The sequence below is a fragment of the Selaginella moellendorffii genome, unplaced genomic scaffold, assembly GCF_000143415.4.
Source record: "Selaginella moellendorffii unplaced genomic scaffold, v1.0 SELMOscaffold_15, whole genome shotgun sequence".
NCBI lineage: Eukaryota > Viridiplantae > Streptophyta > Lycopodiopsida > Selaginellales > Selaginellaceae > Selaginella > Selaginella moellendorffii.
In genome coordinates, this window is record NW_003314276.1 from 1,513,824 (window position 1) to 1,528,554 (window position 14,731).

A 14,731-nucleotide genomic window follows, 5' to 3' on the forward strand; every position below is an offset into this window, starting at 1 on the left:
AGTTTGGTGAGTGCTTTGGATTGATGTTCTTCCGAGACAGCTCTGGCCGAAGGATTAAATATAGAATGCTATGAAGCTTAAACTATGAATTCAGAACTTTGCAGGCTCTGGGAAAATTGAAGGACAATTGAAGGACAGATTCACCACAAGTACTGAATATCACATAGGAAGAGTCTGAGGTTTATGCTGATGCTGTGGAGCTGGGATTTTATCAAGATACAACGCTTGCAAACTCGCTAGTTGCAATGTATGCGAGTTGTGGATGCCTTGGTGAAGCTCGCAAGCTGTTTGATGGAATTCTAGCAAAGAATGTGGTGTCCTGGCCGACCATGGCGCTGCTTACGCATAGAACAGCAAGACTCATCAAGCATTTCATCTGTTTAGAACTATGCTGCTGATGCCGAACGAGGTAACTCTCATAACTGTCCTAAGGCTGTGTAGTTAAAGTGGTAAACTATGTGATGCCAAAGAGAACTTCATACTTGTGACTGGAGATTTGAACCTTTCAACATGGGGAGAAACACATGAATCCAGTTGTCAATTATTGTGTGAACTCCTTGCCCTAAAAGTGGAGAGTATATTCCCACCCACAGGAATCTTTTCAATATTTTAACAATAGAATATTCTAGAGAATCTCACTCAATGTTATGCATGTCCTAATAGACAACCATAGAGGATTGCATAGACTTTATTGCATACAAAAAACCCATGACCATTACAACATAATACACTATATTAACACTGCTGCAAGAAAAAGTAGAGGGAAACACAAAAGAAAAAGCCAAGAAAGAGGAGAGGAGGAAGTGAAAAATTCCAGATTCAAAGGAAAACCATGATGGGCAAAACTAGTTTCATATTTCTTTATTACTCCCTTTTTATTTTGCTTGATTTTCCATTTTTTCTACTTTGCTTTGGGTTAAGTGTTAAGTGCCAAGTGAAGGAGAATCACTTATCTGGAATTCTTAAGTTTTAAAAAGTTTTAGTGTTTACAAAAAAAATTTATACATTCTATAAATATGCTCAACTAGTAGATTTAGACACTTTTTATAAATAACCAATAGGATTAAACGGGACCACACATGGGTATGATAGTGAGGGTGTTTAGTAGACATGGTAAGTTATCATTAGCAATATTGAGGAATTAGTCTTAATACAAAGGGGTTTTTATCACTAGCTAATGCAAGATATAATGAGACAAGAACTCTTTATTGGGCTAAGTATGCTTAGTTAATAGCATATAGAAATTCTGTCCTTATATTCGTCCAGTCTAAGTACATTCAAAATGCCCAATTAACTCCATTAGCACAAGAAGGATTAATAAAAGGTCTAACAATACTAACCTTTTGCCATTATAATAGTAATAAAAGAATATTTGAAAGGACTAGATAACAAATAACTTTCAATACCCACAATTACATTTGCAATACATCCTCAATCTCTTGAAAGGAAGCTTGGGCATATTTTAAAACTGTTATACCAGTGTGTGCATTTATAAAGGGCTTTGTATCCCATGCTTGAAGTAACTCCTTAGTAGCTATAATATTTTAAGTAATATAAAGCTTCTTCTTCATCACATTCTCAAGCTTGCTCTTCAATTTCTTTTCATTATTACGATACCAAGTTTTGAGAAGCTCCAAGCAAAAAGCTTATTCATTGAAGGAGAGTTTGCTTTTTGCAATGTTATAAATCAATTTTTCATGTGCTTTTCCATATCTTGCAAGTATAAAGATTTCAAAGTGGAATGAGAAAGATAAAAAGTTTATTGCCATGAGAGCATATCTCCATAATGTAATCCAACCAATCTTGATTGTATTGAATAATTGCAAATTGACCTTTGACTTCTTCAAACTCAAAATGCACTACTCAATCTGTCATAGTTCAGGGTTCTTTTTTCCTTCATCAACCATTTGCATAATTTTCAAATACAAGTTTTGCTTTACCTTAACAATTAGGTAAAAAGAAAAATTATAAATAGAAAAATATAAGTTTATGCAAGAGAAATACCTTTGCTCAGACATCAACCAAAAAATCCATAAGCATCTAATACTAGATAAACAACTCCTTGCATTTACATACGACAAGTTTTGCTTATACTACTTCGATAACCTTGCAACTTTGATTTTTGAGAGAGAGAGAACATGTCAACATATTAAAGGTGCTTAATCTTATAGATTAGGAAATACACTTGAAATGCAAACTAGTTAAGCTTGTAATATAATTGGTGAGATCAAAAGCTATTAATGAATTTTTACATGTTGATTTTATGACAAGCTAAATTAAACCTCATAGCTTAGTTCAATCCTTTAGTTCCATAAATACCACTAGAACAGAAATATATCACTTATAATTATCTTGAAAGTTTTCTTGAATACACCTCGAAAGCACTAACCACTAGTGGTTTTCATTGATAATGTAGAACATTCAGTCTACAAAGGCTTTTATCTTTTTATGATACACCATCAAAGCATCAAACACTTGAAATTTCATTTGCTAAATTGATCCCAAGTTTGCTTGATCTCTCAAGTAACTATGTTTATACAATTAGTTTATAAGAATGATAATGATAAAGCCATAAATTTTTTTTTTCCAATTTGCTAGTTTACTTCATATATTCAACCACCTCCACCTTAGCTTTAGTTAATAAATGATTCAACCATGTGCCTAAATTCAACTTCTGTGAAAGAGGTATAAATAGCCATGTTGAGGCTATAGGCCAAATGCACCTAATGACTTTGTTTGAGATGACAAAGTGGAATTTTAAATTTTTGAAGTCCTCTTTAAGCCATTTCACCTACACTTTATTGATAATTCATTTTTGAGCTTAGACAATAATATTGTGTACAATCATATTAACCTTTACCATACTTAAAGCCTAGCCTTCAACTATTATTTTATTTCCATCACTTATATCACCACTTATATGTCCTATCTTATTTCCATCATTTCTAGCATTAGTAGCTAATTCTACTTGATGATTACTATCGATAGCTATAATCATTTTTAGCATTAGTAGCTAATTCTACTTGATGATTACTATCGATAGCTATAATCAACTCCTTCATTCCCAAGACTTTCAACATCAAGGTTAGCAACTACTCCATTCATGTGAATGTTGTGTCAGTCAAAAGAGTGTTGTCAAGAGTGGCTAGTGCAAGTGAAGTTTCACATTTTTTTTATGAAGTGCTAGTTATAACATGCTTAACTTAATTCACTCTAGCATATTTGGCTCTATATAAATCAAAATGCTATAGAAGCAAACACCAAATTGCATAAGTGGCTTAGATGGTCTTTGATGTAAATAATGCAATTATTGTAAAGTGATTAAATTAATAGTATATATCATCTCTAGAATTTTTATAAAAGAAATTTGGTTGGTCTCGAGGATTAGCAACAAAAGAAGGACAAGCTATATCACATGCTATGAATACTACTAAAGGAGGAGGAAGTTGTTGCAAAAGAGGCTTTAAAATGAACATAAATGATAAATAAAAAAGAAAAAATGCAATCCTAAATATTAGATAGCATCTTTTATCCATTATTCTCTAAAAACCTTGTTCCTTGGGCTTTATCTAATAGAAAGCTATAAGAACAAAATAAATCTAGACAATGTAAAAGCTAAAATCATAAATCTAAACACTCCTTAGGAATAATTAAAATTACCTCTAAACACAAGTATATAGAATACATAAATAGGATTGAAATAAATCTAACAACTATCAAAATCCTTTTATGCTAATAATATTATACAATATTGTAATTATTTATTTAACAATTTTTCCATTATGAGTGCATGGAATACAGAAAGGGAATACATAAAATGTGCATCTCAATTAGCCCAAAAACCCTAGTTTATATATAGGAGTGTGGTTTGGATTGGTGGATCTGTAAGTGGTACCAATTATTCTTGATCCCTTTGTACGAATTATTTCAACTGCTGTATATGCACAATTTTTGGAGGATTAGCTTGCTAGACATTATGCCGAACTTCATAAATTTGTGGTCCAACTTGCCACAACACCTTATATGGTCCTTTCCATTAAGTAAAGAACTCCTTAGATAAACCATATACCATAAGATGGGGAAAATGAACTAACACCAAGTCAGAACTAACACCAAGTCATCCATTTTGTACTCCACAGGTGGATGATGATAGGAATTGTAGCACCATTATGTAAATTCTTGAGTTTAGACTTCCCGGGAGGTCACCTAACTTAATACTATTCAAACCCAAGGACGCTTAACACTAAATATCCCAAGACCCTTAACCGATTGGAAAAGGGGGTACACTCTTATTTATGGGCCTTTTTCCCTCTATATTTGAACCCCATGGATCGTCTTTCGAGTCGTTCTCTTTAGTTGCTTACACATTATTGTCTCACTTGTATGCGGCTTAGATGTTTGGTAAACTTTGCCCAGACAAGTGGAAGAATGCTCATTAAATACTATATGCAACCTAGCATTAGAAGCTTATAGTAATTGTGAAGTTAAACCTAACTCTATTGGTAATATTGGATCATGATGATATAGGAGTTTATATGGTGAAGCACTAACAAAGCTTTGCATCCTTATGACATATGTATATAAAGAGATAACAAATAACCATCTCAATCTGAATGCTAAAAATTCACGTACTTCGCAATCATCCCTTTAATAAACCATTCCACTAAACTGTTTGATTATGGATGATAAACACTCATGAAAGTGTTGCGTATCCCTAACCAAGACGTCAAAACATGAAATGACTCAGTCATAAATGCAAGACTATTATTTGAAAGGATTTTCTCTAGACAAAAATATTGGAACACCACTCGATTGAGGAGGATGTATTCAACAGTAGTTGTAAAGGCACTAGTAAGAGCACTAACTTCCACCTAGCGAGTTAAGTAGTCAAATGCAATAATAACATATTCATTGCTAGTAGCCTATCATGGGAAAGGTCCCATAAAATCAAACACCACCAACTCAAAAAGATGGAAAACTAGAATTGATTTGAACTGTCCTTCCACAGCACGAGGGGGAGTATTACAAGCTTGGCACCAAACGTAACTATGCATATATCGAATAATATCATATCTCATCTTTGGCCAATAGAAAGATTAGTGCAACTTCTCGATCATATGATGATATCCTACATGCCTACCTAGAACACGAGAATCATGGTAGGCATGGAGAAACTATGCAATAAAGATTGAAGGCACCACTAGCTGTAAATGATCATCAGAATCCGTCCTTACAAAATAAAGAAGGCAATCTTCAAGGCGATATTGAGAATGTAAATGTTGGAATGGTAAATCATCAACAAGTGATGTAAGATTCTTAAACCCATTTTAAAGCTTTCGAATCCATAGCTCAATCAACCTTATCAAAAGAAGGTAAATCGTGCTCTACACCTTGTGGATATTGAACTTTAAATACATCAACCGCCGATGGCATAGAATCCTCTTTTAGAAAATCTACAGATGCTAGAATAATAAGCTTACCAAAAATATGAGAAAAGAGTGAAGAAGAAAGAGGAACTCAAAAAAAGGCATTACCATCAACCATAGAACTTAATAAGTGATGAACAACATCAAAATCATATATTTAAAGCTTCAAAGCCCACTGAGTAGTATGACCAACCATGTTCTTCGACTTTAGTAATGTAGTAATAGTAGTATAATCACCTTTTAGTAATATTCGAAAACCATGTAGATATATATGAAGTTTCTCAAAACCCCAAACTGCTGCTAAACACTATTTCTCTATTGCGGAGTAGTTCGCCTTCATTAGGTGTAATGTATGGCTAATATATACAATAGAATGGCACTAACCAGGCACATTCGGGCTCTTTTGCATCAACACACCTCCAAGATTAATATCAAAAGCTTCTATGCGCAAAATAAAAGGTCGAGTGTAGTCAAGATACGCCAAAATTGGAGGAATCGTCAATAACTCTTTGAGATCCATGAACACCTACTCACAGTCTGCATATTAAATGAAAGATGACATTGATAATTTCAGCATTGATAATAGGGGGTTCCAAATGTAGGTAGGTCGAGCATGGCTAACTAACCTAAGATATAATTTAGTTCCCACTTGCATGTTTGTCTTTGTTCTACGTTCAGCTTAGGTTTAAGCCCAAGCTCCACACCATGCTAGTTGGTGGAGTACCCATATCCTCGTGTTAAACCACTGATATACTGAAATAGCATTAGACTCTGTTTAGCTTCGTTTTGTGTGCTAGTTTTGGCATTAGGATGTTAAATGTTTTAGGACTATTCCAAATCGCTCTATGCTCCTATCCCTTCGCTCCTTGTGCTGAATGCTTGGGACTCATTCTGTGCTCTAGAGCCATTACTCTTTGGTTTCATGCTTGGGAATTTGGTACCATTCCTTTGTTTAGTGGCCCAAGGCTTTGAAACTCGATTTATGTTCCACTTCATGGTTATCCTATAGTAAATCACCATAGGATAAACCACATGCACTACAAATGATTAAGCCAATGATATATCATCCCCAAAATTCGCATGAAAGAACTTTGGTTAAACATGAGGATTGGCATTAAAAGCAAGAGGAGCTGTACCACATACTGTGAATGCTGTCATCAATTAAGTTTAGTTGTTCAACTAAATCGCATAATATTGAGCAATTACACCAATTATTGCTCTAAAGTCAAAGGAGGAAAAGACTGTTACTCTACCATAAAGAAGAATGAAAATGAAAGGGCAAAAGAAATGAAATGAAAAAATTAAAAGGAAAGGGAAATTTAGACAATGCAAAAGTTAAATTTAAACCAAAATCTTGAAAGGAAAGAACAAAAGAAAGGAAATGAAAAAAAACAATGCAAAATTTAAACCAAAATCCTAAATTTAAGCACTCTTTAGGGACAATTAAAGGTGCCTCTCATTTCCATTAATGTAAGTGTATGGAATATAGAAAGGGAATATAATAAATGTACATCTTAATTAGCCAAAAAACTTTAATTTATATACAAGAGTGAGTGATTTAGATTTAAATCAATTTGACAGCTATTAAAATTTCATTATGTTAATATTAGTATATGGCATCTTAACTGTACACTTGGACCTCACACCATTAATTTATCCTTTTTTGTTTTTAAAAAAAATCCTAGAATATCCTTTTTAAAGGAGATAAGTTTAGATACGAGAATATGCCTTAGACCACGTCACTTCCACCTCTAATCCCCGTCATTTTTGTACGACTCCGGGTTGAACGAATATACTTTGGTGCTCTCTCGGATGTCATCTTCACAGCCTCGCCTCATCCTGTCGCCAGCAAATAGAGACTTCCTTCGTCTAAAGCCCTCGTGTTATCGCGTCTCTCCGAGTAGGGTACCGCGGGGGCGATGGATCGGTGGGCTATGGCGCCGGCAATGCTGATCGCCGCCACAGGGTTCTGCTCGATCTTCTTATTTCGATGCGTTACCGCGCAGCAAACTAATGTCACCGATCCGAGAGAAGGTAAGCGCGAGCTCTGTATTTCGAGGATTTCCTTCCCATTCTGGTCGATTTCGATTTCTCCGCACAGTGAGCGCACTCAGGGCACTGGGCACCTCGATTGGCCTCTCCCCGCCGTGGGATTTCAGCGTGGATCCTTGTAGCGGTGCCGCGGGATGGGGTGAGGATACCGGCACGAATCAGTTCCGGAGGCGCAGCGCGATTCAATGCGATTGCTCCATTGGAAGTGACGGTGTCTGTCACGTAACTAGGATGTGAGTATAGTAGCGTTTCTTTTGTGTTTTTGATAGCTTTGCTGGTTTCTCTGATATATCTTCCAGAGCGATCGTAAGCATGAACGTGAGAGGCCAGATTCCTCCAGAGATTGGAAACTTTCCCTACATGAATGACTTGTAAGGAGTAAGGATCTTGCATCGGGCTTTGCTAACGCTTCTTTTTGACAGGAATTTCCAAGCCAACCTGATAACCGGTGTGATCCCAGATGAGATCGGTTTACTCTCCAACATGGAACATTTGTAAGTTTCGCAGCAGTTTCTACGTTTCCATCTCTTTTTGACCTTTGCTATGTAGAACTGTCGCATCGAATAGACTTTCGGGGCCTATTCCAGGAACCATGGGAAATCTCACTCGACTGTTGACACTGTAAGTCAAATTTAAAGTAGCCAGTTGGATTCTAATAAAAAGCTTTGTTTCTTTTTCAGGAGTCTTGCTGTCAACAATTTTTCAGGAACTCTTCCGCAGGAAATTGGTAACCTGTCTTCACTGACCGAGCTGTAAGTTCTTGCATTCATTTTCATGTCGACAACCAACTTGATTAGAACTGAAGGTACTTAGACTCTACTGGTCTAGGCGGGGAGCTCCCACCAGCCTTGAGAAATTTGCGAAGGCTCCAGACACTGTAAGCTTCTTAAGTCGGTGTGATGTTTACTTGTTTTCTTGGAACCAGAAATATTTTCGACAACAACTTCAATGGCTCGATACCGGACTTCCTTGCAAACATGTCTAGTCTCCAAGTTTTGTAAGTGCAATAAATTCATTCTTACAAGTTTATGTAAATGCGGCTGCTTTGACAGAGCTATGTATGGGAACAAATTCACTGGTCCGCTTCCTGCATCTCTTGCCAATCTTACAAACCTGAGAGAATTGTAAGTCTGTGAAAGTCTTCTTGAATTTCTAAATAGCTTATTACATAGAGAACTGGGAGAAGTGTCAGCTGGAGGCTCAATACCACCTAGCTACAATCGTTTGACTTCTCTAACAAAACTGTGAGTCGCCAGCCATGAATCTTTCTTCTTTTAGCAGTTAGCATTTACTTTGGCTGTTATGCACCAGGTCCTTAAGGAACTGTCAGCTATCTGGTTTCATACCTGACCTGGGAAATCTTACCCAGCTCACACACTTGTAAGCTTTCAGGAAGGTGTACAACTTGTAAGATGTATCTAACGAACGGTGTTATTGCAGGGATTTGAGTTTCAACAATCTGTCTGGGACAATTCCAGCATACTTAGCATCTATTGATAGTCTTAGCAGACTGTAAGTTTTTTCTTCTTGTTTTAAATCTAAAGGGAACCCGAGCATTTTCAGTTTCTTGGGAAGCAACAATCTAACTGGAGGCCTTCCGAACCAGCTATCGAGGATCGTCGACTTGTACGTAGACTGCAAAATCGTTCTCCTCTTCTAACCAAGTACATATTTGCATATACAGAGATGTATCGTTCAACAGGCTCACTGGACCTTTTTCTCAAATGAGCGAGTATGTGTTTTTTCTTTGCAACATGCTATTAATTTTTCTAAACGTGCACAGGAATGCTACCATTATTGGCAATCAGTTCCAAGTTAATAGAACTCAAGGGTAAGGTTCTCTTCCTGTTTCAAGAAGGTTCATCTCACCATGTTCTCGTTGCAGACAAAATGTGAATGCTGCTACATGTATACAGGATATAGCAAACTGCGGCAATGTGAACCAAAGAAACAGTTGAGTGATATTTGCTGCATAAAGTCTTCGATTTCGATTGATTTAGACATATTTCCTTCTCAGATTTTCAATTCGCCATCAACTGTGGTGGGCCTCAGATCACTTCAGATGGGACAGATTTTAACGCAGACATGCAAAGTTCTTTGGACGGGGACTTCTATTCAACGGGAGGATGGGTAACTAGCAGCTCTGGTTTTGCGGAATCCTTTCAAGATAACCCCACTTGGTTTCAAAGCATAGAAGGCTCGGCTGGTCAGCAGGCTGTACTGTATCAAACCGCCAGAACTGCGCCAACATCTTTGAGGTACCTCGGAGTTGGGATGCGAAGTGGCTCATACACAGTACACCTCCACTTTGCAGAGATTATCATCGGCACTGGCCAGGATGGGCCAGGAGTGGGTAGACGGTATTTTGACGTCTTTATCCAGGGGGACAGGAAGCTCAAAGATTTCAACATAAGGGAAGAAGCCAATGGGTCTCTTAGAGCTTTGACAAGGAGCTTCACTGCCGTTAATGTATCTAACGGCGTTCTCGACATTCATCTTCTTTGGATGGGTAAAGGAACTTGTTGTGCTCCATTCAGATCTTTTGGTCCTCTGATATCCGCAATCCAAGTTCTACCTGGTAAGTGTTAGATACTACTGAACTTTGTCATCGTTCTAAACTTGCGTTTAACAGAATTTGAAACTGGTGGCGCGAGTCAGAGCGAAAACAGTTCCAGAGGCGTAAAAATAGGTGTTGGAATCTCCGTGCCACTCCTGGTGCTCTTTGTGGTTTCCGGTTATTTGTTGTGGAGGAAACGACACAGAAAGAACTTAGAGAACGACGATGAAGGTCACTTTTTTGTTAATGTTTTTGCGGATTATTCATACTAATGTTCTGTGTGATGCAGAGCTCAAACTTCTAGACGGAAAGCTGCATATGTTTTCTTACAATGAAATAAAAAACGCTACGGCAGGATTTGACCCCGCGAGATTGTTGGGAAAAGGAGCATTTGGCAAGGTCTACAAGGTAAAGTTTTCTTTATGCAGAAAGTGAAAAAAGCTAAAGTGTTTGGACTTTCAGGGGGTATTATCTGATGGTACGTTAGTAGCGATCAAGCAGCTTAATAAGATGAGCGACAACACGGGCGATTTCGTGAACGAGGCCACACTTATCTCCACAGTGCAGCATCGCAATCTAGTCAAGCTCTATGGATGCTGCACCGAAGGAAACAATTGGATTCTTGTTTTCGAGTTTATGGAAAACAACAATCTGCATCAGGCGCTCTTGAGTAAGTACTTTAATCTAGTGCTTCCCTCATGCTCCATGTATTCTGTAGGTTCCTCGGGGCGAAATATACACCTCAGCTGGCCAACTCGCTTCAACATATGCATTGGAGTCGCAAGAGGGCTCGCCTACTTGCACGAGGAGTCATCACCGCGTATTATACATCGAGACATCAAAGCTACGAATGTACTTTTGGATCAAGCTCTGGTGGCAAAGATAGCGGACTTTGGTTTGGCAAGGCTCTTCGAAGATCATCAGTCTCACATCAGTACGAGGGTTGCCGGAACAATGTGAGAGCTCAACTTGTAAGTGCTTGAGTTGATCTTCTCCGATTCTTCTTTCAGGGGATACCTGGCTCCAGAATACGCCCTGAGAGGCCAGCTGACCGAGAAGGCAGATGTCTACAGCTATGGAGTTTTGGCACTAGAAATCGTGAGCGGAAGAACCAATCTGGACACCACCAGTGAACACATGACCCATCTTCTTGATCACGTACGTATAAGATCGACGAAATGTTCTACTTCTTAACTGCCGTCGATGATCAGGCATGGGATCTGTACCAAAATGATAAGCTACTAGAGCTCCTGGACAAGAGAGCGGATGATGCGGACGAAGAACAAGTTCTAAGAACGATCAAGGTGGCGCTTCTTTGCACCCAAGCGACAGCATCACAGCGTCCAGCAATGTCCAAAGTTGTGGCGATGCTCACCGGCAGCGAGGAGGTGAAGGTGAGCTCCTTGCTCCCGGGATACTTCAGCGCCATGGACATGGTTCCGCGGATGCGAGAGCTGCTAAGCAAAGACCGAGAGAGCCGAGAGAGCCGATCGAGCAAAGATCCTAGCAGCAGTGCAAGCAGCAGCGCGATCGGGACTGACTCGCCATGGAGAGGATCTTCCTCGGCAAACAACAATATACTTCCAAGGTAGAGTCTCCATCTCTCGAGTTTTTAGCTTCCAGGATGATGCCAAGGACTTTACAATAGTACTCCAAGTTTTGAGCTTCCAGGACGATGCAAAATACTTCCACATATCTCTAGAGTTTTGATTACAACAGTATACTTCCAATGTAGAGTGGAAACAAGCTCCATATATCTCTCGAATTTTGAGCTTTATCAGCGAGATACAGCGGTAAACCTAAACTGTATAGCGAAAATGCTGTAGAGTGGCAGGAATATGCCTCCAAAGCATCGATTCTTTAACCATTAAATCTCTCGCAAACGACTATCTGTGAAAAAGAAAAGGAAGAAAGATAGATTGATCAGTATGATCGAAGAGGTTACCTCGTCTAAGTCTTTCAAATGTCTGTAGCTCGCCATTGCCAGCTCCATGGATTTGCTTTCTCGCAAACACGAGTAGACAGCCTCCTAGAAATCCAAAACTTAGAAATGTTTTTCCTAGCTCTTGCGCGTTTGCAAGCTTCGCATAGCCATGGTCGATCGAGCAGTACGAATGGGCAACGAGTGTGATAGCTTGATTGAGGCTCGCGAGACCATCGCCCGGGATCAGGGATGAGCTGCTGCAATGGAAGAAATGCCGCCACTTCCACTTCCACTCCATGAGATCCTATTCATCTCTGGCAGATCCTATCAAGCTCCACTCCCTCCACGACGTGCTCGCGGCCATCGATTCCTGGAAATCCCCTCAAAGCATCGCGACCTACGCCTCTGCCATCCGACTTTGCGGGAATTCGAGATCGCTCTCCGCCGCCAGGCGAATCCGCGATCACCTCGTTGGAAATGGCTGGGATCGAAACACCTTCCTCGGCAATCTCCTGGTGGAATTGTTTGGCAAATGCGGCAGCTTGGACGAATCCCGCCGGGCATTCGAGAGAATCGCGACGCCCAACACCTACTCATGGAACATCATGACGGCAGCCTACACCGGCAATGGGAATCTCCACGATGCCAGGAGGATCTTCGCCCAGATGCCCGACAAAGATATCGTGTCGTGGAACGCGATGATGACCGCATATTCCCAGGCGCGGCATTTTCTGCCAGCACTAGACATGTTCGACAAGATGCCGCAGTGGGACGTCTGGTCGTGGAACGCAATTATGAGGGTATATTCTCTGTCTGGCTCTCTCGACACCGCAAAGAATCTTTTCGACAAGATGCCTCAGCGGACAATCGTGTCTTGGAACACGTTGGTCGCAGAATATGCCCAGAAACGGCATCTGGGAGATGCCGTGGGAATGTTTGAGAAGATTCCAATGAGGGATATGGTACTGTGGAATGAGGTTGTCATGGTCTTCCTTGACGTGGGAATGGCGAACGAGGCCATCGAGCTCTTGGAGGCAATGCCGCAACGCGATACCGTCTCTTGGAACACGCGAACGAAGGCATTTGTGCAGATTGGAGATCTCGTAAATGCAAAGAGGTCGTTTGATTCCACTCCAAAGCCGGATTTGGCATCATTTACTACAATGGTGGTGGCGTTTTCGCAGCAGGGGAAGCTCCGAAACGCGAGAGAGATGTTCGATCGGATGCCCTGTCGAGACACAGTGGCGTGGACGGCAATGGTCTCGGCTTATGCCCAAAACGGGCATGTCAACAGCGCGAGAAATCTGTTCCATGAGATGCCAGAGAAGAACCTGGTGTCGTGGAATGCAATGGTGGCGGCTTACGGACAGAACTGCGATGGAGCTACTGCAGTTCATCTGTTTAGATTGATGGATCTGGAGGGTATTCAAGTGGATTCTATAAGTTTGGTGAGTGCTTTGGATGGATGTTCTTCGAAGACAGCTCTGGCCGAAGGGAGAATTCTCCATGCTGCTGCTGTGGAGCTGGGCTTTGATCAAGATACAACCGTTGCAAACTCGCTAGTTGCAATGTATGCGAGCTGTGGATGCCTTGGTGAAGCTCGCAAGTTGTTTGATGGAATTCTAGCAAAGAATGTGGTGTCTTGGTCGACCATGGTCGCTGCTTACGCACAGAACAGCAAGACTCATGAAGCACTTCACTTGTTTAGAACTATCCCGCTTGAAGGAGTGATGCCGAACGAGGTGACTCTCACAATTGTCTTAAGCCTGTGTAGTCAAACTGGTAAATTACACGATGCAAGGGAGAACTTCATACTTGTGACTGGAGATTTTGGAGTTGAGGCACGAATGGATCACTTCATGTGTATTGTGGATCTTATTGCGAGATCAGGGAGATTAGAAGTGGCAGAGGAGCTAATAAACAACATGCCATTTGAGGCAGATCCTTTGGCATGGAGGACACTGCTTAGTGCTTGTAGGAATCAAGAGAACTCAAAGCTTGGAGCCCAGATTGCCGGCCAAGCACTTAATCCAACAATGTCAGATTCAGCTTCTTATGTTCTCTTGTCGAATAGCTTCTGTTGATCCTTTAAAAAAAATTCAATTAACTATTACTTTATTTAGTTTTTTCTTCTTTGACAAATAAAAACTTAAAATAAAATTACATTTGATTAAGTATATGATTTTAACTGTGAAAAATTGTTTTAGGTGTGTTTCTTAAAATGGTCAGTTGCATAGAGTACTTTCCTTCCAATAAATGTTAAAATTATATAATACTTCTTTTATATTTAATTTGTTTATTTAGAAATAATAAAAAATAAAATTAATAAAAGTAGTTGTGAGGTCCAAGTCAGAAAAAATGGATTAGGATGCTTATATTTCCTGTGAAGGCAGTAAAAATTCAAATTAAATAGGATGAGGGATTTGATTGTCTAAAAAGTATGTAGGTAGCTTATAAGAAAATCTACAAACCTTTACTCTCAATAGTATTATCCTAACAAAGGTTGTTATATTTTGTTAGAGGATATAAGAAAGATAAAAATTTCATTCTCAAATAATTCTAGAGCAAAAGGGTGTTAGTAGACAATGGACAATAAACAACTTTCAACATCTATCTCAATCCAATCTTAACAAACAAGGAACTTCTTATTAACTTGCAATATAAACACTAACTAGATAAGGAATTGGCCATTGCTGAGAAAAGTAGGCTTTGATAATAATGTTTATGAAAACAAAACTTTAATTGAAGGTAATTTACACTTTAACATAGACA

General features: G+C 39.4%; 2 protein-coding genes across 4 annotated transcripts; both read left to right on the top strand.

Moving 5' to 3' along the window:
• Positions 1–7,229: 7,229 nt before the first annotated feature.
• Positions 7,230–11,703, top strand: LOC9641279 (probable LRR receptor-like serine/threonine-protein kinase At1g56140). 3 transcript variants are annotated; one of them, XM_024675690.1, is made up of 22 exons: positions 7,231–7,460; positions 7,528–7,711; positions 7,778–7,849; positions 7,901–7,972; positions 8,028–8,099; positions 8,159–8,230; positions 8,284–8,355; positions 8,404–8,475; positions 8,531–8,602; positions 8,651–8,722; positions 8,790–8,858; positions 8,919–8,990; positions 9,042–9,104; positions 9,163–9,309; positions 9,364–9,431; positions 9,496–10,056; positions 10,111–10,266; positions 10,325–10,443; positions 10,498–10,705; positions 10,754–10,991; positions 11,046–11,193; positions 11,247–11,703. In XM_024675690.1, exons 1-22 carry the CDS (start codon positions 7,346–7,348, stop codon positions 11,625–11,627), a joined length of 3,105 nt encoding a protein of 1,034 aa, XP_024531458.1. In that variant the 5' UTR covers positions 7,231–7,345; the 3' UTR covers positions 11,628–11,703. The 3 variants fall into 3 exon arrangements, with proteins under 3 accessions (XP_024531457.1, XP_024531458.1, XP_024531460.1); XM_024675692.1 differs by having other exon boundaries at positions 9,163–9,210; positions 9,262–9,309; positions 10,498–10,991; XM_024675689.1 differs by having other exon boundaries at positions 7,230–7,460; positions 10,498–10,991.
• A 552-nt stretch (positions 11,704–12,255) lies between these two features.
• Positions 12,256–14,043, top strand: LOC112346493 (pentatricopeptide repeat-containing protein At4g02750-like). Its single transcript, XM_024675535.1, has one exon. It carries the CDS (start codon positions 12,256–12,258, stop codon positions 14,041–14,043), a length of 1,788 nt encoding a protein of 595 aa, XP_024531303.1.
• The last annotated feature ends 688 nt before the right edge of the window (positions 14,044–14,731 follow it).

Bases quoted from the DNA above. Each gene is read 5' to 3' on its own strand.
- LOC9641279 (XM_024675689.1), top strand. From the start codon at position 7,346: ATGGATCGGTGGGCTATGGCGCCGGCAATGCTGATCGCCGCCACAGGG. The intron at 8,100-8,158 runs GTAAGTCAAATT...TTTCTTTTTCAG, and splicing joins CTCACTCGACTGTTGACACT to GAGTCTTGCTGTCAACAATT. The intron at 10,444-10,497 runs GTAAAGTTTTCT...TTGGACTTTCAG, and splicing joins CATTTGGCAAGGTCTACAAG to GGGGTATTATCTGATGGTAC.
- LOC112346493 (XM_024675535.1), top strand. From the start codon at position 12,256: ATGAGATCCTATTCATCTCTGGCAGATCCTATCAAGCTCCACTCCCTC.